The 22,768-nt window shown below is 45.1% G+C and overlaps 2 protein-coding genes across 9 annotated transcripts in view; one reads left to right on the plus strand and one right to left on the minus strand.

The window, feature by feature from the left end:
- Positions 1 to 3,055: 3,055 nt before the first annotated feature.
- Ube2b (ubiquitin conjugating enzyme E2 B) lies at positions 3,056 to 22,084 on the minus strand. 2 transcript variants are annotated; one of them, XM_036194494.1, is made up of 7 exons: positions 22,039 to 22,084; positions 17,688 to 17,756; positions 15,383 to 15,463; positions 12,445 to 12,470; positions 8,247 to 8,336; positions 5,944 to 6,032; positions 3,056 to 4,361 (listed from the first exon to the last, which is right to left on the minus strand). In XM_036194494.1, the coding sequence occupies exons 2-7, from the start codon at positions 17,729 to 17,731 to the stop codon at positions 4,233 to 4,235; spliced, it is 459 nt and encodes a 152-aa protein (XP_036050387.1). In that variant the 5' UTR covers positions 17,732 to 17,756; positions 22,039 to 22,084; the 3' UTR covers positions 3,056 to 4,232. The 2 variants fall into 2 exon arrangements, with proteins under 2 accessions (XP_036050387.1, XP_036050388.1); XM_036194495.1 differs by lacking the exon at positions 22,039 to 22,084 and adding an exon at positions 18,158 to 18,175.
- Positions 22,051 to 22,768, plus strand: part of Cdkl3 (cyclin dependent kinase like 3) — an 86,633-nt gene continuing 85,915 nt past the window's right edge. For 4 of the 7 annotated variants that reach the window (XM_036194489.1, XM_036194488.1, XM_036194491.1 and 1 more), the window contains exon 1: positions 22,051 to 22,285. The gene's annotated coding sequence lies outside the window, so the exon portion shown is untranslated. The remainder of the gene's footprint in view (positions 22,286 to 22,768) is intronic. The other 3 variants (XR_004945587.1, XM_036194490.1, XM_036194492.1) reach the window with 1 other exon arrangement.

Below are 22,768 nucleotides of genomic sequence, written 5' to 3' on the forward strand. Positions count from 1 at the left end.
TTTAGGGACTGACTTCCATCTGAGCTAAGCAGCATAGTATGTGTAGGCTGCCGGGGATCACCCACATCCTTAGACTAGCTCCAACAGGTGCTCTACCAGCGACCCACACACCCAGCCCACAGGTGCTGTTTTGTAACCATCACTCTGTAAATTCCTTCTCTAGTAAGCTTGGCTATCTGCTCTCCCCAAGTCACTGTCAGGTAAGTGCCATGTGGCCAGAGCGTTAGTTATGTAATAAATGGCAGTTAAGTCCTTCCACAGGCAAGTTCCTCATCCAGGTCTGAACCTTCTAGATACCAAGGAGGATGCCTGGAGCTCATGTTGAGCTGTGTGTGGACTGCCAACATACCCATTTGTAAAGGACACAGGCCATTCATCTTTTTGACCCAACTACAGTTCCCTAGCTGTCGTATGAGCAGAAACATTAAAACCTCAAGACTTTACTAAGATTATTTTCTAAAACTTTACTGTGATTATAAGTTATCATAATGATGTGAAGGATTTACTAAAAATGGCACATGTATTCAATTATCTCTTCTTTCCTCAAAGAATAGAGGAAAGGCCAGTCCTTTCAGTCAAATGACTTCTGGTATCTTTGCTTTGTCACATACTGGAACAGAGAAGAATCTCTATTGGACAACAGCTCATTTCCTCCCTAACTAGATGGAACTAAGCATAACCCTGGCACAAGTCTCTCTCCTGACAATTTTGCACAACTTCAACTACTAGATTTCTATTTACACATTTAACCCATATGGCACATCCCATGGCTGGACACAAATAGAAAGAACTGTGACCCACACTGTCTACTCCCAAAATTAGGAAAATTGAATCAAATCATCCTGGGGCTAGGCAATACAGCTTTCTGACAGAACACTTGCCTAGCATGCCTGAGGCCATTTTGACTTCCAGTACCTCAAAATTTGAGTCCAAATGTTTCTTTCTAGAGGCAGGGACTCTGTGTAGTCTGGCTAGCCTCAAGTTCATGGTAATGCTCCTGCCTTGGCCTCCCAAACACTGAACTATAGACATGAATCATACCACACATATTATTATACCCATGTTCTTTTAAAATCTTCACATATGTATGTGTCCATGAGGGCTGGTGCCCATGGGTCAGAAGCTTCAGGTCTCCTGGAGTCACAAGTGGGATACCTAGTGTAGGTGCTGGGAACTGAATTCGAGTCCTCTGCAAGAGCAGTGTGTGATCTTAACATTGGGCCATCTCTCCAGCCTCCAGTGTTATTTCTACAACTAGCCAATAGGAACTAGGTGTGTAACTCATAAGTATAATGCTTATCTGGTACTCACAAGGACCTTAGTTCAATCCTCAGTTCCTCCAGAAAACAATTCACTGAGTAGGTGTTCACTGAGCACAAAACAGACCATTAGTAATCAGAGCATCCCTCTTAGCTTTCTTCAACACTTTCCAGAGTTTAAAAATCAGTCCTCAAAGACCTTAAATTACATTGGTTTTGTATTTATGTGTATGAAAGCACGTGCCATGTATGGTTAGAGGTCAGAGGACAACTTACAGGGTCCCTGAGATCAGACTCTGGCTGCCAGGTGTCAAGCACCTTCACCTGCTGAGTCATCTCAGCCACTGGAAGTTATTTACATTAATGGAACCATTTTGTTGTGAAGAGGGTGAGGCTTCAGCAGCTCACCTCAAGGATATTTCCTGGAGGAGGGAAATGGTTTATTGAGAAACTGGTCCTTTATATAGAGACCTGGGAAGTTTCTATATCCAGACTTTTTAACATGAGGTATATGTGTGAAGGTGGAAAATGAGGACAAAGAGAACTTGCCCACTGGATAGTCCCTGTGGGCTATCAAGCAAAGTTATTTCTCTATAAGTGAAATCCCCTGAATATTACTTAATGGTCCCAGGGTCGGACTACTCCAAAGCCAGCTAATTTCCAACTGGTTGACCTGAGTGAGACACCTCGTCTATGTGTACTTAGTTCCCTGATCTATAAAGAAACGAAGTACTGGGAACAGTGCCATGTGGGCAGCTCTCTGCCAGCCATTCCCGAGGAACTGCATCAAAAGGACATCTAAACCCCAATGTAAATCTACCTCAATTACTTCTAGTTTCTTGCCATACAAATGTAGAGAGTAAAAACAAACATTTAAAAAAAAATTTTATTTTATGTGCACTGGTGTCTTGCCTGCGTGTATGTCTGTGTCAGATCTTGGAGTTACAGATACTTTGGACCTGCCATGTGGGTGCTGGGAATTGAACCCAGGTCCTCAGGAAGAGCAGTCAGTGCTCTTAACCACTGAGCCATCTCTCCAGCCCCAAAAACTTATCAGTCAGGCCATGGTGGCACATGCCTTTGATCCCAGGACTTGGGAGGCAGAGGCAGGTGGATTTCTGTGAGTTCGAGGCCAGCCTGGTCTACAGCGTGGGTTCCAGGACAGGCTCCAAAGCTACACAGAGAAACCCTGTCTCAGAAAAACCAAAAACTGAAAGAGAATAAATCTGGTGCTGACACAGTATTAAGGAATAGTCTTTAGCTAAATAGGAGAGTGCCTCACAGGTATTGCTTACTGTCCAGGTCACTGGAGGGAAAGAATTTGTTTTAGAGCTAAACACGTGGGTCTCTATGTAGCCCCCAGTGGCCTGTGTAGACCAGGCTCAAACCCATGATCCTCTCCAGCCTCCTGAGGATATGTGCCACCATGCTCTGCTTAATAGCTGGAAATTTTTTGTAGTAATTTTCATTAGGTGTGCATCTGTGTATGTGAGTGCTAGTGTCGGAAGCTTTGGATCCTCCCAGAGCTGGAGTTACAGGTAGCTGGGAACTGTCTGAAGTGGGTGCAGGGAAACAAGCTTGGATTCTTGCAAAAACAGTACACGCTATTAACCACTGAACCATCTCTTCAGCCCCTCAGAGTAATAACTTCTGAAGGGAAGTACCGTTCTTATCCATCCCAGCTTTAAACTTTGCTTGTAAGCAGAAGCCATGGTCATTCTGCAACCCAACTTTCCAGCAGCCAGGCTCCAGAGCACGTCTCTCGAAGGCTGGTATGGATGACAAGAGACTCAGGCTCACTGCAATAGCTGTTCCAACTACCAGAGAGACTACACAAGTGGTTCAACAGAATTTACTGGTATATTTTCCATTTTCTATACTATTTGAAGGCATAGGATAGCTTCGTAGTAGCTTTCTACAATACTGTGTTTTAAATCTATCCAGTAAACTAAGATGCAGTACAACTGGTATACAACTGAGGAGGTGAGAAGCAACTCGGCAGGCCCTGGTGCTCAACAATTCCAGAATAAACAGGTAGCGCGCAGCTGCATTAAAAGGTAGTTTGCAAATATTCAAGTCACACCAAGATTCCTTCCAAATATCTGCCTTGCTCAAACCAATGCAACCGGCCATTGCTAATACTGTGGCACGGTATTTAGTAAATGATGATGCTTTTACTTTCTTCTTAATCAAAAGCCTGTGAAGGTGCTGCCACGCAGCAGAGTAAAGCAGCTCCGCTTGTGGTCGAGGTGCCAATTGTGAAGTCACATTAGGTACAAGTTTAACATGAGAAACGCACGTTAACAAGTGGCCCAAATACAGAGCTGGACAGAATCAGACCAGTAAGTCTATAATTACTCAACTGAACTAACATAAGTACATTCAAAATAAAGCCGGAGATCAGAATTGGTTTAGATTCAAATTTGCAGACTTTCTTGATAAACTAGAAGTATGCTCTTCTGCAGTTGGAAATGAAGCTCTCACCTGGCAGAGAGCTAGAGACTTCTCAGTCCCTCCTGCACAGATAAGGAAATAAGTGACAACGTCTCTTGCACTGAAGTTATGTATTTTAACAGCTTTACATGTAATATTCATATATAAAAAACTTTAAGTGCTTTTCTCCAATTTAAAAATCTAAAGAATTCAAAAATAAGGCATTCAATATTTGAAAAAAGTACAGATTTACAAAATGTGTATATTCTGTCATGAAAACTCCACACCAACATTATACACTTGGAAAAAAATACAAACAGGATATATTACAAATTTATGCAGCAATAACTTAGTTCACACCATGCAATAAAAAGTACATTAATCAAGATACACAAGCTTTTGTAGGTTCTAAACTGAAGGACTTTTTCTTTTTTCTCTGCAGAATCCTTAAAACCCGTGGCACTTAAAACTTGCTAGCCTTTCTACTGGGAGGTAAATTATACACAACAACGATGAAAAGATGAACAGACCAGATGTCTATTAGGAATCATTCCAGCTTTGCTCAACAATGGCCGAAACTCTCTTCTCATATTCCCGTTTGTTTTCCTGATAAAGCTGTGCTGCTTGGCTATTCGCTGGACTGTTTGGATTCGGTTCATCCAACAGAGACTAGAAGAGAGAAGAAAATGCTTTTCAGTTTTGTGTTATATTAATAGGGCTCAGATGAGGACAAAAAATTACTCAAAATAACAGAATTATTTGGAAGTTCCTATGTCATCTTTTAGATCTCAAAACCTTCAGAAATGGCATGAAACAGGTTTCTGCTGCTAAAGAACTTCCACTTCCAAAACAATTCCAAGCTGCCTTGAGACCTCCCATTTCAAGGAAATCAGCCAAGAACAATGTTCATTAGCAAATAAGAACTTCCTCACCAGGAAATAAACAGCTGTATTTGGTTAAACTATAATGCCTGTAAATACCTTAGTAATTGTTATTTTCATAAATTTTTACTGCTCCTAACATTTTTTTGGTGGTGCTCAGGTCTCCAGCATGCTAGTTTCTTAGTAATTTACTCCTAACCACACCCCCAGGCCTAAACATTATGGTTTAGGTTACTGAGCAAATCTGTAGGCAGGCTTGCTCCTTTGATAAATAAAACACGTATGTTTAGCAGGGAATGAAATAGTAAAGGTGATCGGAGTGGGAAGGGACGAGCATGGAGTAATGAGTAACCAAGGGAACAGCTGCTCTTCTATGGAGACTAGACCTTTAAACACATGGAACATGGGAACGGAAGTGGATTATGGCAGAGGGTTATGGGGGGAGGAGGACACAACATACAGGGATGGGACAGATGGACACAGTGAGCAGGACAGACAGGTAGTGGGGAAGCAGGTATGAATAAGGGTCAATGACACAGTATGAAACATCATAAATGACATTCTCTAGAGATGAGCAGAACTAACAGCAGAGTAAAAGACTCACAAAGATGAACATAAATTGAAACATTTTGTGCTACTCTCAAAATCAGCACAGCTACTACAGCAGTCTCCCAAGACTCACTGGCAAACAGTTCCTGCCTCTCTCTCTCTTTTTTTTTGTTTTGTTTTTTTGAGACAGGGTTTCTCTGTGTAGCTTTGGAGCCTTTCCTGGATTAGCTCTATAGACCAGGCTGGCCTCGAACTCACAAAGATCCTCCTGCCTCTGCCTCCCGGGTGCTGGGATTACAGGCGTGCGCCACCACCGCCCAGCCTGCCCCTCTTTTACACACACACTTTCCTGGATGGGACAAACATGGTTCTTTGACTCAGCAGTTCCTAAAGGTCCCTATGGTTTTCTAAGCAATCATCTTTACTTCTCCACAGATACCATGTGGATGTGAGTAAGTCTGACCTGTGAGAATGTGTAGCACATGATTAGGGAACAATTGTGACTGACTAGGCGTGGTGGCACATAGGCCTGTACCTGCAGCACTCGGGAGAGAGGCCGGAGGATCAGAGGTTAAAGTCATCCATGGGTCAGCCTAGGCAACAAGAGATACCACCCCGACTTCCAGAGGAAACAGGTTGTGGATTAGACCTCATATGTCAACTAACGAAGTGCAGAGGAGTCTAGGGTTCTTGTCTGAGTGCTGCACTAGCTCCTGGATGCTGGCTGGTGGTTTGTTTCCTTGGTTGCTAGACGGTTCTAAGTAACTGGTCATGTCCCACCGAATACAGAGAAGTTGTGATACTTTTGAAGACACACGTACCTGAATTGAAGTTAAGATGGAAGAGACATCGTATGTGGGACTCCATCGATTCTGCAGGATATCTAAACATATGCTACCATCAGCATACACTGCAAAGACAACACTGAATTAGTTACACCACCAGCTCACATCCTAGTTAAGGTAACTTGTCAACACACACACACTACCTGACCAAGTCACACATCTAAACTCTTTCCTTCCATCTTATGGGGAGACTTGGTTTTAAAAGTCACGTCTGTCTCACTTCAGAAGGCTGAGGGAGAGATTTTTTCCAAGCACAACATATATTAATCACTCCATTTCAGGTCCAAGGTTGTAGCTCAGTGGTAGAGTGACTCCCCAGCACCCACACAAAACTACCCCACACTTAGGTCTCATACAGAACTCTTAAAAACCCTACTCCTAGAGATTATTCTCAGGAGATTATTAAGAATACATAAGAGGAACAGTAAACTCCCTTATGGTCCAAAACAAAAAGTGTCTGGCTAAACAATAGCACAATCCTGCCTGGAGGTGGAGCTTTTATACTCATGGACAAAGTCCTGGGTTAGGTTCCCAGCATCCTAAGAATAGTAAATGATGACACATTCAAGGAACATTACTAGTGTAAACATCATAAATGGCATCTAGCTACTGTGTTTGTCATAAAAACAAGAGGTTTTGTTTGTAGACAGGTTCTTACTAAGTAGCCCTGGCTGGCCTGGAACTCATTACATAGGTTGGCCTTGAACTCATAGAGACTGGCCTGCCTCTGCCGGAAAAAAATCTAAAAATTTTATCTAGTAATTCTGTATTTTGTTTTTTAAAAAAAGTATATAAATACCCTTATTTTGAGTAAATGAAGTAACAAATATTTGTAAAATTATGTCAAAATATTAGCAGTTAAGACCGTCAGCTGACTTTTACCCTTCCCTGTAGTACACCCCACCCCCCAACCCCTGGTCACACACAAGTGGAAGAAAAAGACAGAATCTAACCACCCAGGACACACCTTCTACCTCCTAGGCCAAGGTTACAGGTACTGCCAATGTACAGGACTTTTCATTCTTTTAGAAGAGTCTCATGCAGCCCAGGCCTGCTGTGGAGCCTAGGACAGCACTGCGTTTCTAAGCCTCCTGCCTCTCTCTACCACCCAAGTGCTGGAATTATAAGCATGCTCCACTACTCCTGGCAATATTGCCAAAATTGCCAAACCGAAAAACCCCAGAACCATGATGTTCTCCATAGCAACAGTGTTAAGGAGTGTGTGTGCCTTTCCTCAGGGCTTCATCCTAGGGTTTCTCTTCTTTCCATCCCCATTGTTCATCTCTGGGCAATAGTATTTACCCTTTTGGCCTCACCTTGTTCTCTGTGTGCTCAGTATTATTAACAGCTAACCTCAGTCTAGATCTTTGGGCCTGAAAGTACAAGTCAGCCACTTCTCATCTGTCCTACAGAACCAAATGTCACACCCCCAAGCCTCCCCTCCCTAAGTAGCATTTGGTAATTTAAAGTTTTAAACTAGTTTTGATTTTTTTGAGATGCCAAAAGGAAACTTGAATCCAAATGTCCATCCTTTGATCAACAGGTAAACAGAATAAATCCACATAGTAAAACATTATTCAAGCAATGAAGACAAAGTACAGTTATAAGGCTGGGTATGTAGTTCAAGCACAACAGACAAACCAAAAGGTTTATGTAGGCAGAAAAGTCAGTAAAGAACCCATTAACACAAAATATCCAGACTGTTGTTATCTCACAAGAGAAAGGGAGATTGGCCATTTTGATGGTTTTACTGTGTCTGTGACTTTATCAAAACTGATTTTGAGGTTGCTAAGTAGCTGAGGATGACCCTGAACTCCTTATTGCCCATCCCCTGGCTTGCATATGTGGTTTTGTTTGTTTGTTTTTGAGACAGGGTTTCTCTGTAGCTTTGCGCCTTTTCTGGATCTCGCTCTGTAGACCAGGCTGGCCTCGAACTCACAAAGATCCACCTGCCTCTGCCTCCCGAGTGCTGGGATTAAAGGCATGCGCCACCACCGGCTGGCCGCATGTGTGGTTTTTAAGAGCCAAATTTCAGGTGAAATTTTTGTTCTTTAAGCAAATAGATGTTTATTACTTTTAAATCAGATGTTATTACAATTACTTTACCTCACACATGGAACCTTGTTGGGATTCTAGCAACAAAACTGTGGCTAACATGGGTATGGAAGTGGTATCTGAAGACAGGCCCTAACTATAAGAATAAACTATACCCAAGGGGGGGGGGAACCCTCCCACACCCTCACCCACCACTGACAAAAATCTAAGCAGCTGCTACTTACCATTTGGATGAAACATTTTGGATAAAAACCTAACTGTTGGTGGTTTATTTGGATATTCTTCAGAAAATTCTATGACTAGTTTAAAAGTACCTAGGTAGAAAACAAACCAAATTACAGTAAGGTCACACATTACTTTTAAACATCTTCATCAAATAATTCTTAATTCCATATCAGATTTTGCACACCCACAGTTGGCTGGAGAACTCCGATTTAGCATGTAAAATATCTAACACACTTCTGTGTAGACTGTGGACAAGTGATCTGACAAGCACTTGGAAGACAAGCACTTTCCTGGGCTACCACACGAGTGTGGAAGTGGTAATGGTCCTATCTAGCTAGCTGACTGACTGGGGGTGTGTGTAGATTTGTGTGTGCAGACGGGCATCGCACCAGGGGGGGTGTGTAGATTTGTGTGTGCCGACGGGCATCGCACCAGGGTGTGCGTGTGTAGGTCAGTGGTCAACTTCATTCTGTAGTTCCTCCCATCTTTACCAAAGTTCTGGGAGTCACTCAGGTTGCCAGTTTGTGGGGCAAGCTCCTTTACCCTCTGAGCCATCTCACCAGCCCCAACTGTCATTATTTTTGAAAGGTAAATGGACTCTAACTACTAAAAATTTTAAAAATTCACGTTTAAGGAACTAGAAAGTTTTTTATAGCATAAATGGAGGATGCCAAAGGATTCTGAAAGAGCTGACTACCACCTGACAAAGGGCAGCTTAGGCCTGGGTGCTGATGGGAAAGTAGTTCTGTCTCTTTCATTGGAACATGCTAAAAACAAATTGGATAGTTTCCATCTTTACTCATCACAGATTTGGAACACAATCTCCATTTCTTTACTTTTTGTTGTTGCTGTTGGTGGGAAATTTGGCTAAAGATATAAGCCAAACAAACCTAAGTTCTATTTCCTATGTGCACATATAATAGAGGTAACTCAGACAGTTAATGAAGTTAGCCTTAACTAACTACTATCCTGAGGATTAAACCAAGGGCCTCACATGTATCTCAAGCATACACTGTTTGCTGATGTACACCTCAAGCCCTTACATATTTTAAGTTTACATTTTCATTTTTGCAATAATAAAAACAGCTGGACCATATACAATTTCAAGAGCAAGTATGGGATGGTTAATCTTAAACTTTTTGGTCTCAGGACCACTTAGCAGTATTAATCCCACTATGGGCAAGAAGTGGATTCATAAAACTAAGGTGTAGAGAACAGCATACACTACGATAACTCACCATGGCAACAGACACAAGAACTCTAAGAGCCCGATAGTATCAAGTGGCAGAACAATTAGAAAACAACTTTGTGGTTCAATCATCACCACCTTCTGATTTCTAGAATGTTGGTTTTTCGAGACAGGGTTTTTCTATGTAACAGCCCTGTCTGTCCTGGAACTCACTCTAACTGTAGATCATGTTGGCCTTGAACTCACAAAGATCCACCTGCCTCTGCCTCCTGAGTGCTGGGATTGAAGGCATATGCCACCACTGCCCAGCTAAAACGTTGTTTTTAAAAGCAGCATTTAATTAGAATAGTGGCTGCAAAACTCTCTGAGATTTCAACAACTGGCTCTTATGTTTCTGTATATACTGCCTCCAGTAAGACACTGGTGACATCTACTTGTACTTGTACTAGAAATTGTCATTTGAGAGCTGAGGACATAGTCAGTGGCAGAACACTTGCCTAGTGAGTGGGTACAAGGCCTGGGGTGGAGTGCATGGGAATTGTAACCCCAGCTATTCAGGCAGCTGAGACAAGAGGATCTCAGGTTCTACGCCAGTCTGAGCAACTCTGCCAATACCTTGTCTCAAAGTAGAAAGGGGTTGAAGCAATGTCAGCTCAGTGAAGAGAGCTAGCCTGACACACTTGGGGTCATTCTCCAGCTATCAAAAACAGAATAACTGAGAAAATCCTAGAGTTCATCAAAAAGTAACTGAGCCTTATTATATATTAACCTAAATAATATACTTAAGAGATGTGCTAAATAATCTACTTAAAGACATGCTAGCGATAGTTATATCATTATTCTTCATTTTTTTACAATTCTCTTTAAGGCTTAGTTTAAAGAAGACAGCTGGGTTCTCTTATCTACACGCAATCTGTTGCAATATATTGGTTTTGTGTTTTGTTTTTTGTTTTTTTAGACAGTGTTTCTCTGTAGCTTTGGAGGCTGTCCTGGAACTTGCTTTATAGACCTGGCTGGCCTTGAACTCACAGAGATCCACCTGCCTCTGCCTCCTGAGTGCTGGGATTACAGGCATGAACCACCACCGCCCGGCTGCAATATGTTGTTTGATTGAAGTATAGTACATGAAGAAAATCTGGCCTCACACAATATGTAACTGAAAATTTTCATAGCCCTTTTGGATAACTAGACTGGTCTGCTATTGCACAAGATCTGTTTAAAGGTTTGTTGCAATGGAGCATCTACAATCTTAACAATAAACATCCTGTGCTCAGTTATATTCAACTCTGCTGTACTCTGGATAAAGTTTTGTTCTGCTTTTGTCTTCCTTTGACAATGCTAGACTAGACCCAAGGCCATGCCAGGCACAAACCCCACCACCTAGCTACTTCCCTTGGCCCGCCAGTCCTTCTTTCAAGTAAAGATCTCCATGATAACCAACTCCCAAGTGCACAAGTGCTTTTGTCATGTTCCTCTGTCACACACACACCAAGGAGCAGACTGAGAGTCCACACTGAATGACACTAGCAATTCCAACTGTCGCCAAACATTTTAACATGCAGAGAACACAGCGACTGTTAGTATAGTGTGGATCAAGGTCTCAACTTAGTCTTAGATACTCGCTTACTTAGGTAGACTTAGCTTGGACTACTTCTGTACCTGCAAAGGTCAACAAACACTGGTATCAAGATGGTCACACGGTCTCCTGAAAGGGGACTCAAGATAGCCTGAAGGATTTGTGGACTGAACACAACTGAGAAGTCCTGAGATAGCTAAAAAACAATCTGCTAGAGTCATTCAGTACCTCCTTGGATTCCTATCTAGAAGTGTGATGACAGTGTGCCATGTGTCTCTGACACATGCATACATGTTAGTGCCATGTGTCTCTGACACATACATACATGTTTAGTAAAAAAAGATAATCCTAGCACTTAGAAGGCAGAAGCAGGATTTTCTGTGAGTCCAGGCCAATAGAAGGAGATCCACCTCAAACACAGATTTAGATGATTCTACAGGATTTCTGTCTAAGACTTATGCCCAGATGAGCTTCATTATTCAACAGGTAATATTTCCAAGTACAGTACCCCCTGCACATTAGGCTTTCAGGTTACCCCTGGACAAATAGTCCATAGTAGTTATTCTTGTCAAATATGTTAATAGATTAAATCCTGAAGTCATGTGATAATTACAGCAAAGCTGTTTAATTTTTAAAGATCCACTGTAATTAGGAAAAATCTTGCAGTACCTGCTTAAAATCAATTTAATAAACTTAATTGTGATTATAGATTAGAACCATTCTCCCATTTCCCTGGCTCCTGTTAGAAAGACCCAACTTGAGATGCAAATGATTGTGCAGAATGCTTTGGGTGTTACATGCTAAGTAGGGAAGCTACTGGGAGCTATGGACTCAGGACTTGTGGAGAGCTTGTTTAGAACACACAAAGCTCGGGGTCTGATTCCTAGCACTGGGAAAAAAAAAAGACAAAAAGAGAAGCTTTTATCACAAGACCATTATCATGTAGACAATAAGTAGAAAACTACAATTATCCTCTTGGTATTACGTCAAGAACACCTTCCACCAGGCTGCCCAAACATAAACTACTTGTGACACAGACCCACTACCTAGTCCCACAGCTCTACAGGCCAATCATGCTAGACAGGATGATTGGCAGAGGTGTTCAAGCTGATCTGCAAGAAAGGATCCTTAAGCCAGGCGGCGGTAGCACACACCTGTAATCCCAGCACTCGGGAGGCAGAGGCAGGTGGATCTCTGTGAGTTCGAGGCCAGCCTAGGCTACAAAGCAAGTTCCAGGACAGCCTCCAAAGCTACAGAGAAACCCTGTCACGAAAAAAAAAGATCCTTGTCAACTATAAATTTTCATTCGCTTGCTTAGTCTCCATGGAGTTTATTAAGAGTAAAACCTGACTTCAAATAGGTGTGCTGGTGTTTGAATCTGACTTAAAAGCACCTTTTAATATCCTATAGAAAAAAATTAAGAATTACTCACCATCTTCAAAGGGTGTCCCTTCTGGTCTGAAAACAAGAAGATTTCTGATTAAAACAATTTTTTTAAAAGATTATTTATTTATTACATATACAGTGTTCTGTTTGCATGTGTCCCTGCAGGCCAGAAGAGGGCACTAGATCTCATTATAAGTGGTTGTAAGCCACTATGTGGTTGCTGGGAATTGAATTTAGGACCTCTGGAAGAGCAGTCTCTTAACCACTGCTCTTAACCACTGAGCCATCTCTCCAGCCCTAAAACAATTTTTTTACTCTGTCTTTTCTGTCTTCAAGGAAGGAAGGATAAACTGGGAAACCAGAAAAGACCACAGTCATCCTTTATTGCCTGGAAAGCTGTACAAACTGCCGCTGAGGGCACAGTACAGTCTTAGCTTTTCACTGATAGAGCAGAAATGACTTTGAATGTTCAAGTCTATCCATCCACCCCCACCCGCCAAGTATAATTTTACTCAACAAATCTGTCTATGATTTTGCTCCGAAAATAATACAGTGCAGCTAGGTCTCTGAGTTCAAGGTCAGCCTGGTCTACAGAATGAGTTCCAGGATAGCCAGGACTATACAAAGAAACCGTCTCAAAAAACCAAAACCAATACCAACCAAAACAACAACGACAATACCCAGAACAAGAGTATACAAGTGGGCATGGTGCCACACACTTGTAAACCTAGATACTCAGGAGACTGAAGCAGGAGGATGTCAAGTGTGAGGCTTGCTTGGCATACATGAATGGTGAGTATGAGGCCAGCCTGAGCAACTTGGCAAGACCCTGTCTCAAACTAGAATTTAAAAAAGGGATGGTATAACATACACAGGTAAAAAATAAAAAAAAATAAAAAATGAAAACTGGGTATCACAGCCCAGGCTGGCTTGACCCTGCAGCAACCCCCCTGCCTCAGATTCCTGAATGCTAGGATTAATAAGTATGAACCAATACACCTAACTATTTTGATTTTCTTCAGACAAGGTCTTGCTAAATAGCTAAAGGTTGGCTTTTGTGATCCTTCTGCCTCATCTTTCCAAGGTGTATGATTACAGATGACTGAGCCCAAGGCCTCTAGAATGCTAGGCAAACACTCCATCAACTGAGCTATGTTCCTAGTCTGCCAGCAGGCTTTCAATGTAGACTCTCCTGCTGTACGGTGGTGGTGCACGCCTTTAATCCCAGCACTAGGGAGGCAGAGCCAGGCGGATCTCTGAGTAGGAGGCCAGCCTGGACTACAGATCGAGATCCAGGACCAGCACCAAGACTACATGGAGAAACCCTGTCTTGAAAAAGCAAGTGTACACTCTTCTAAGCTGGTTCAGTGATCGAAACTCTTACAGGAGTGCCCAGCACCCTCATCAGGTAGTGCACAACTCTACAGCTTCAGAGCTAACCCCCCACCTGCCTGTATTCCACAGCACCCCTTCAAACCCTAGGGTTTTGGTTTTGATTTTGTTTTTTTCGAGACAGGGTTTCTCTGTGTAGCCCTGGCTGTTCTGAAACTCTCTTTGTAGACCAGGCTGGCCTCAAACTCACAGAAATCTGCCTCACTCTGCCTCCCGAGTGCAGGGTTTAAAGGCATGCGCCACCACCGCCTGGCCCAAACCTAGTTATTAGTCAATTACCTAGACTGACTGTAAAATACCACAGCCTGCTGTAGTGGCTAATTCCCACAATCTCACTTATCAACAGACACACGTCATCAAAAACAAGCGTTTAAGTTTTAAATAAAAAGGATATGCAGGTCTAGCAAGACAGTCCTTCAAGTACAAGTGCTCGCCACATTCTCCCTGGAACCCATGGTGGAGGGAGAAGCGACTCAATAGTTGCCATCTTACCTTTACATTTGTACTGTGGGTTACAGGCACCTACACTCACTCACAGTCATTCAGTCACATACACCCCCACATCAAGAAACAAGAATTTAAGGAAGTATTAAGTATGGCGGTCCTTGCCTGTGATTCCAGCACTAGGGAAGTGGAAGCAAGAGGATCCTAAGTTTGAGGACAATTTGGGAAATTCATGGAGATTTTTTGCAGTTTTGTTTTGTTTTTGTGACACAGGGCCCCACTGGACAGCCTGGACCTTATTTTCCAATGTTTAATCAAAGGGTTGCACCCCAACCCTTGTCAACAGTCCACCTCAAAATAAAATTTTAAAGGGGCTGAGTGTAGCTTGGCGATAGAACACCTGCCTACAATGTGGAACGAGCTCCGGTTCAATCCTACCAACACGCAAAGTAAACTACACAGATGATTTTTAGCTGAAATTCTTGTCACAGCAAAGTTCTCATTATTTTGGTTCCAAGCTTTTTACAGCTCTGATTTGTGCATAAGAACTTACTTGCATGGCACATTTTGCATGAGATAATTTATTTCATCTCCTTTATTTAACTTAAAATATTTACTTATTTTTTAGTGCTGGGGATCAAACCCAGGGCCATATGCATGGTAGGCAAGCATTCTACCAATCAGCTTCAGTCAAAGCCTTTGAGCTCGAGTTTTTATCAATTACCTGGAATGGCTGGAAAACCATCATAGCCAGGTACGGTGTCATACTCCCACAATCCCAGGTACTGGAGGGCCTAAAACAGGAGGATCCCTGCAGCTCAGTTCAAAATCACCTGGGCAACATTTCAACACCCTGGCTCAAGTGAAAGATAACCAAATAGAACTATATATAACAGCAAGGAGTAAGTCGATTTTATATAACTGTCCTAGACTCAATAAAATGTTTCAGGGGTTGAGTGTACAGCTTAGTGGTGGAGCACACATGAGGCCCTGGGTTCAATCCTCAGCTTCTCAAAAGTGGCACCCCCCCCCCCGACCCTGTCCAGTGAGCTCCAGACTCTACCTCCACCTCTTTCCTCAGTGCTTATATACTTACTTTTCTGAAGGAGTCCCCACACACCTATCACCCAGTAACTATTTCAACTCACCCAAATATAACTGCGTTCCACTGCATGATGTTGTTTTCAGATGGTGCACCACTGACCCCCACCGGTGGGTCCTCCTGCAATCTAGAAATCCAGAGTGTCATTTTCAGAGTTGAACATAAAGGTCAGTGAGGTCAAATTCTACTGACTTTATTCCAAGAGAATGACTAGACTGACTTTGTTATTGTTGGAGCTGGAATGAACCACATTAAATGAATCAACCAGGTTAACACACTTGTGGTATTACCACAAGTGATCTCTAAGTCCAAAGGGCTAAGAGATCATCTCTCTTCAAACAGCAAAATTTAAGATACCATCTCCTGAAGAACTCATGTTTTCAGACTGCACTCAACCCATTAAAGGTTTGCAATCTCAGCAGTAAAAACTACTGCTAGAGAATCAGCAACTTATCCTGGGCAGTGGTGGTGCAGGCCTTTAAACCCAGCACAGAGGGTTTAAAGGGAAGGCAGAGGCAGATGGATATCTTGTGAGTTGGAGGCCAGCCTGGTCTACAGAGTGAATTCCAGGACAGGCAAGGCTACACAGAGAAACGGTCTTGAAAAACAAAACCATAACAAAAGAGAGAACCTCCAACCTTCCTACCTTAATCATGCAAGGCTCACTAGTCCTAACCACAGACACTGCACAATACAAAAATGTAGTAAATCTCTGTATACTGTAAATGACTAAAACTCACATTCAATTTAATCAGAAAGCAAGTTTTACTTTATGCTCTGTGCTTCAGACAGTGGCTTTCCAAAGTGGCCAGAAGCTCCAGCTAGTTTTTCTGGCAGCTTCTTTTAAAAGCTGTTCGAAGGCTAGATCTACCTCTCAGACCAGGAGACTTCATAAAAAGCTTCCAAGAGATGCCATCACCAAATTCTTGTAACCTGAAGACCCTTGGAAACTCACCAAAGGCATTGTGTATTCAACTCAGAAGCAAGTACAGGAATTGCAAAACCGAACAAACAGTAACAATGGACGTGACTGGGAAGATTTATTTGCATTTTTGGTCAGAGCTAATCAAATATAGTGACTTCAGGCCTTGGGTGACTTTTGCACCAAAAAAGGGCATCCTTGCCTGTCAGATTAAAACAACAACAAACCCTCTCCATTTAACACACAGAAATATGTTATTTCCAGGTGGTAGGGCATTTGGCAATCAGTCCACATAAGAAGTGTACTGTTTCGTCAACATCAAGCAGATTAGGCCGCTGACGGGAACTACTTACTGCTCGTCTCCCCACTTTTTAGTGGCTAAAAGCAGCAACGAATGAATTAAACGATGACGCTGTCCAGGGCGCAAGACAATGGCTTCCAAATGCCTCACACAGGGCTCTATCATGGCCAAGTTAAGAGGTTACTTCCTGAACGGCAAATCTAAGTTTTTCTATTACAGATTTGTCTCAATCACGGCCAGGTCTGCCCCAGAAAACTTAAGAATATCTCGACGCTGGACTTCAGGTACTGTGTCTGCACTTGTACGTTTCCAAGGAAATAAAGAATTGGAAGAGGAGGGGAGAGGTCATTTTCTTCCTCCAAGCCCCGTATTTCCTAACAAACCCGTATTTTCCAAAAGGAGGCCCAGGTGGAGTATCAGATTAGCTCCGGGCTGAGGGAAGGCATTTTTCCAGGCTGGGGAGGCTATAGATAGGCCTTTATTCCGCGGCCAGATCTCGGTTCCAGAAGGCACTGGCAGCACGAGTGGCCATCTCCCTCCCGGTCCAGGTTTCCTGAGCCAGTTCTCAAGGTCCTTCCAGGTGGGCGGGGGCAGGGTCGGGTTTCGGGGGGATGGGCTAACTACCTCCGGACCTCGCGCTGCAGACCCCACCCTCATCCTCTGCAGAAAGGGAAGGGACGTGGGGCAGTGTTCACCCGAACCCGGCTCCAAACCGGAGGCGGCGGGGCGCTGTAACAAAGCTGGACGGGTCGGCCCGGCGCGGCCCGAGCCTCCGGCGGAGCTCCCTCGCACCGGCTGGGGAGGGGACGCCTCAGGGTGCAGAGGCGGGAGACGAGGCGTCGGCAGCTGGCCTAGGTGGGCCTTGGGACAGCTAGGCCCAGCGATGGCCCCCTTCCTACTTTGGGTATGGGGGGAGGGCAGGAAGCAGCATTACCGACCATCTTTACTCAAAGGGAGGTACCAGGCAAGGGAGTGGGAGCCGCCGGTAAGCCGGGGCTGCCGCGGATCCCGCAGGCCCACAGTCCGCCTCCCCAGGGTCACCAGGGGAAGATGTCCCGGCTCGCCTCCCTGCAAGGCCCGCGGATTCGGGAAGGGGCCGTCATCCTGGACTAAGGCGAGGGCCCTTACCGCTTGAAATCCCGCATGAGCCTCCTACGGGCCGGGGTCGACATGCTCCGCAGCTGCCCCGCGGTCAGTCTGAAAGAAAAGAGTCCCGTTCGGCCCCCCCACCCCCCGGCACAGCGGCCGAATCACTGTGGGTCGCCGCCGCCGCCGCCGCCGAGACTGCACAAACAACCCTGCAATGACGTCTCCCTCCGCCGCCTCCAGATCCCTCCGCCCTCCGCCAGTACCACCGCGGGAGGAGGGGGGAAGGGGCGGGGCCAGCGGGCGCGCGCGCAGCTCCGGCCCGCGCGAGGGGCCGTCTTCCGGGCTGGTTTCCTGCGGGGCGTTGCGGACCGTCCGCTCCCTGCTCACGCTGGACACGGCAGGCCCCAGGCCGCCGCGGGCCACACTCTACCTTGCCTCTCTCTCTCTCTCTCCCTCTCTCCCCACCCCCCACCCCCCACGCCCGTCGCTAGTTTCAGATTCGGCCGGACCGGGAGAGTCGGGCGCATCCGGAGCCGGAGCTTTCAGGGAAAGGAGGTGGGATGACGTCGGGTCACGTGGCCGCCAGCGGCGTTGTCAACAATCCACCCCCTGAGGGGGAGGGAAGCGAAGTCTCTAGAACCACGTGTCCCTGTGACGCCATTAGAACAGGTCACGTGACAGCGCCACCTGGCTCCGGGGTTGGGGTCTAACGAGGCAGGTCGTTGAGTTTAAGGGCTTGACACCTCGAGTCATACCTTGTCCTTTCGGTCCCAAGTACAGGGATTTAGCCTAAGGAGACGTTGTGGAAGGAGCCGCTTGCGTTCTAAGTCTTTAAAACGGAACAACAACAAAAAAAGAATCTGGATTTAATTCTCTGTTTCCAGTGACTTAGCAACTCGGGGACGTGGGGCAGGTACCGAAAAGGTCGCGTAGACTTAATAATAAACAGCTATGAATTGCTAAGGCCGGCACACCCGGGCTCGCGGGCATTGGGACCAGTAACCTTGTTCCTGCTAGTGGGATTTCTATACTTCCCTACGGAAATGAGAATGGAATAAATTGTCCGAGCCTTAAAGACTGCACAGAACTAAGGAAATTGGAATCTGAATTTGCCTGCGTTTGAGGCACAGTTGTATTTCTAGAGAAATGTGGGGGTGGGATTTTAGAGCGTATCAATGGGCTGCTGGTTGTCAAACCTACAAGATGATTCAGATGGGGGAGAGACCCTGCAGACCTGAGATAACTCATTACAGGTTTTGGATAGTGGCAAGGAGGGTGCCAAGTGTCTGGTCATCGGGTGGTGATGTGCAGCAGGTCCAGAAGCCTAGACCCTGCAGGCTCCTCCTTTTCCGAGTCACAGAATACTTACTCACCCTCAGCTTCTATCTCCAGTTGTGAGGATTTGTTAGTCTGGGGTACCCAACATTTTAGTAGATGCGGAATTCTTAGCTCTAGAAGGAGGAAGGGAATAGGAATCCACCTCTCCACTCCTGCCCATATTTCCTTGAAACCAGGAAGGGTTTACGTTTCCCACTGTCCTTATCCATCCTTCTTCAAACTCTGAATAATTTTGACTTAAAAAGTAACCTGGAAGGGCTGGAGAAATGGCTCAGAGGTTAAGAACATGGCTGCTCTTCTAGAGGTCCTGAGTTCAATTCCCAGCAACCACATGGTGGCTCACAACCATCTGTAATGAGATCTGATGCCCTCTTCTGGCGGGCAGGCATACATACAAGCAGAACACTGTATACATAATAAATAAATAAATCTTTAAAGAAAAAAAAAAAGTAACCTCGAGAACCCGATGTCTTGGTGCATTCTGCTAATCCCGCCATCAGGTAGTAGAACGGATCAGGAGTTTAAGAGTAGCCTTGGTGACGGTGAAACGGTGGCCATCCTGGGCAGCCTGAGGTAGTCTCATCCTTCCATCCCCACCCCCCCCCCCTTACCCCTCCTACCCCACCCCCCAGCCCCGGAAAAAAGTAACCTTGAGGATTGTTAGGTAAGTCTAACTCCCTAGCTGCAGCTGTGCACTCACAATGTGCCTAAGATAAAAGTTAAATATTGGCTGGAGAGATGGCTCAGTGGTTAAGAGCACAGGTTCAATTCCCAGCACCCACATGGCAGCTCACAACTGTCAGTAAACTCTAGTTCCAGGGGATCTGACTACCTCATACATACATGCAGGCAATACACTAATGTACATAAAATAAAAATAAAGAAAAAAACTAAATGAAAAATAAATATTAAAGAAAAGTTAAGCATTCTCACCTTTGAGTTTTTTCCCTCCCTGTTAAGTATGCCAAAGAACACCAGGGTTTAAATTTTATTGAGCGGGATGGATAGTACACACGAAACCTCAGCACCAAACAGGTGGTGGGAACAGGATTGCCAATTCCATGAGGCCCTGAGCTACATGGAGAGGTTCTGTCTCAGGACAAAACAGTGAGACAGACTCCTTAAGTTCCCCAGGCTGGCTGGCCTTAACTCCCTCTGAGTAGCTGGCATAGGTAACAAGTGTCTTGCCTTTTTTTTTAAAAAATTTGCCATCCAGCCATACCAATCCTAATATTCCACATGGTTAAGAAGGAAGGCAGACGGGGGCCTGTAATCCCAGCACTCGGGGGGGGGGGGGGCAGAGGCAGGTGGATCTCTGTGAGTTCGAGGCCAGCCTGGACTACAGAGCTAGTCCAGGACAGGCTCCAAAAAGGACCAGAAACCCTGTCTCGAAACCCCCCCCCCCAAAAAAAAAGAAAAGAGAAAAGGTAGGCAAATGTGGGGTTGCAGTGAAAAGCTAAAGAGACTGTAATTTTTTTTTTTAAAATCTCACTCTGTTGCTTATCTAGTAATTTATAACTTAGAACTGGATGGGCTAGTTTGTTTTTTTCCAAAATAAAATGTTTTTACATACTCCATGTACTTCCCAAAGCATTAGAGGGCAGAATGTTAACAAAGTCTACATCAGTTCTTGATTAGGAGGCTCTCTGGAAACCTACAACCATAGTCTTAGAACTTAATTTTTTTTTTTTTTAAAGGGGTATGTGTAGCTCAGGCTGGCCTGGAACTTGCTATGTAGACCAGGCTGGCCTCAATCTCAAAGAGCTCTGTCTGCCTCTTTCCAAAGTACTGGGATTAAAATGGGCATCAGTGACTTTGTAGCTTTGTGAGTTAAGAGATGCCAGGAACTCAGTCTGGTTCATGCTTTGCTCCTTGCAAATATTTAGTTCATAACAAATAGTAAATAAACATAAAGCATAGTATTGTAAGACTTAATTATGGCATTTTGTTTTTCAAGACAGTGTTTCTCTATTTTACTGCCCTGGCTGTCCTTGAACTCACTCTGCAGACCAGGCTGGCCTCAAACTCAGAGATCCTCTTGCCTGCCTACCGAGTGCTGGTTCCAAAGGTATGCACTGCCATCACCTGGCTGACATTTTTTTTTTTTTTTTTTGGTGGGGGGATCCGGATGGGACGGACCTGAGGACAATGACAGGGACACAGGACAAACCCAAACCAGGTACCCACTCCTCCTTACTCTCATGCTCCAAAATCCAAGCTCTAACAGGATAGACAGGAGAGTAGCAAAATGAGATGCTTCTAAAGTGTTTCTTAAAAAAGCAAACTAGTTTCTCTTTTTTACATACACTACTCAGCACACTTCTTGTGCACATTCATTTATTTTTGTGTGTGGGTCAGAGGACAAGTTGGAGGAGTTGGTTCTCTTTCCACCAAGCAGACCCAAGAGATTGGTCTCAAGTCGTCAGGCTTTATAGCCTTTTCCAGTTGAGCTATCTTGTTGACCTAGTTACTATTCTCCTGGTTAAATCGGGATCTCTGGAAGTGGACCCATTTAAAAATTTCTTCGGGTTATTTAAATGTATATTCCGAAGTGCCCTTGAATATCACTCAGTCCAGTGGATTATTTGCTCTCCTAAAAAGTGTTGAGTTTCACAAGTAGTGAGAAATTTTTTTAAAGGACTGCTAGGGCTGGGCACGCCTCAAAGCAGGCAGATGAACTCTTGGGAGTTCAAGGCCAGTCAGGGGAGTAGGGAATGCTGAGTTTGTGGCTTACCCCTGAGCTATGCCCTGTGCCTAAGAACCACCTTGTCCCTGTTTACCGATCGGAATCAGGTGTATGGAATATTAATGTAGCGTTGGCAAACTGTAGTCACTCGGGGCTGCTTTGGATCAGTTGTCTCTACTGACAACCTCTTTAGGACCGGGCACAAGCAGGTGACCAGCAGTCACCCTGGCGACAAAACGCTCTTCTTTCCCACTGTGCAGACCAAGCCCTCGAGGGCGTTCAATCTGCGACAGAAACCGCCTCCCCCATTCTGCAAGCATGCGGGACTCCGGCACGTGCCCCCTCCCCCGCCCGGTCCCCACTTACATGTAGCTTCCGCTTCGTGTCACTTTCCCTTCCGGGTCGGGACCCCAGCGATTTCCAGTCTTGCGTACAGCGGTTCGAACGCCCCCGGCCCCGCCCCCGCCCCGTTGCCAGGGCATCCGGCGGCCCAGAGCCGGCAAGGTCGGCCGGGAGAGGAGGCGTGGTGTCCCGTGGCCGGCTGGGACTTCGTGGAGCCGAGCCGCCGGAGGACTACAGGATGGGCTGAGGCGGCAGCGGTTCTCAGGACGAGGTCGACAGCGGGAGGCGCGACTCGGGGCGGGGTTGCTGAGACTGGGGGTTTGAGGAGAGGGAGGGAGTGGGCGGCAGCACTACCCAGAAGGGGGTTCCCAGGCCTTTTAACTAGGGACCCGTAGTGTTTTTAGTTTTTGTTTTGTTTGGTTTTTGGTTTTTGGTTTTTCGAGACAGGGTTTCTCTGTGTGACAGCCCTGGCTGTCCTAGAACTCACAGAGATCCGCCTGACTCTGCCTCCCAAGTGCTGGGATTGAAGGCATGTGCCACCACCGCCCCTTGTTGGTGGGACTTTCTAAACCTGGCTTTCGTTGTAGTTGCTGTTCTCTGAAAGGGGACCTCGTATTCTAAATCCCGTATTCTAGAAGGATTCCTGAATTAAGCGCGAATCAAATCTCCCTTTAATTTTTCAGTCCCCAAATGCCTGATTAATGCGGGACACTGTCCCCTTCTCCGACAACTCAAGAGTTCCCACGAACAGGCT

This window comes from Onychomys torridus, chromosome 8 (genome assembly GCF_903995425.1).
Source record: "Onychomys torridus chromosome 8, mOncTor1.1, whole genome shotgun sequence".
Classification (NCBI taxonomy): domain Eukaryota; kingdom Metazoa; phylum Chordata; class Mammalia; order Rodentia; family Cricetidae; genus Onychomys; species Onychomys torridus.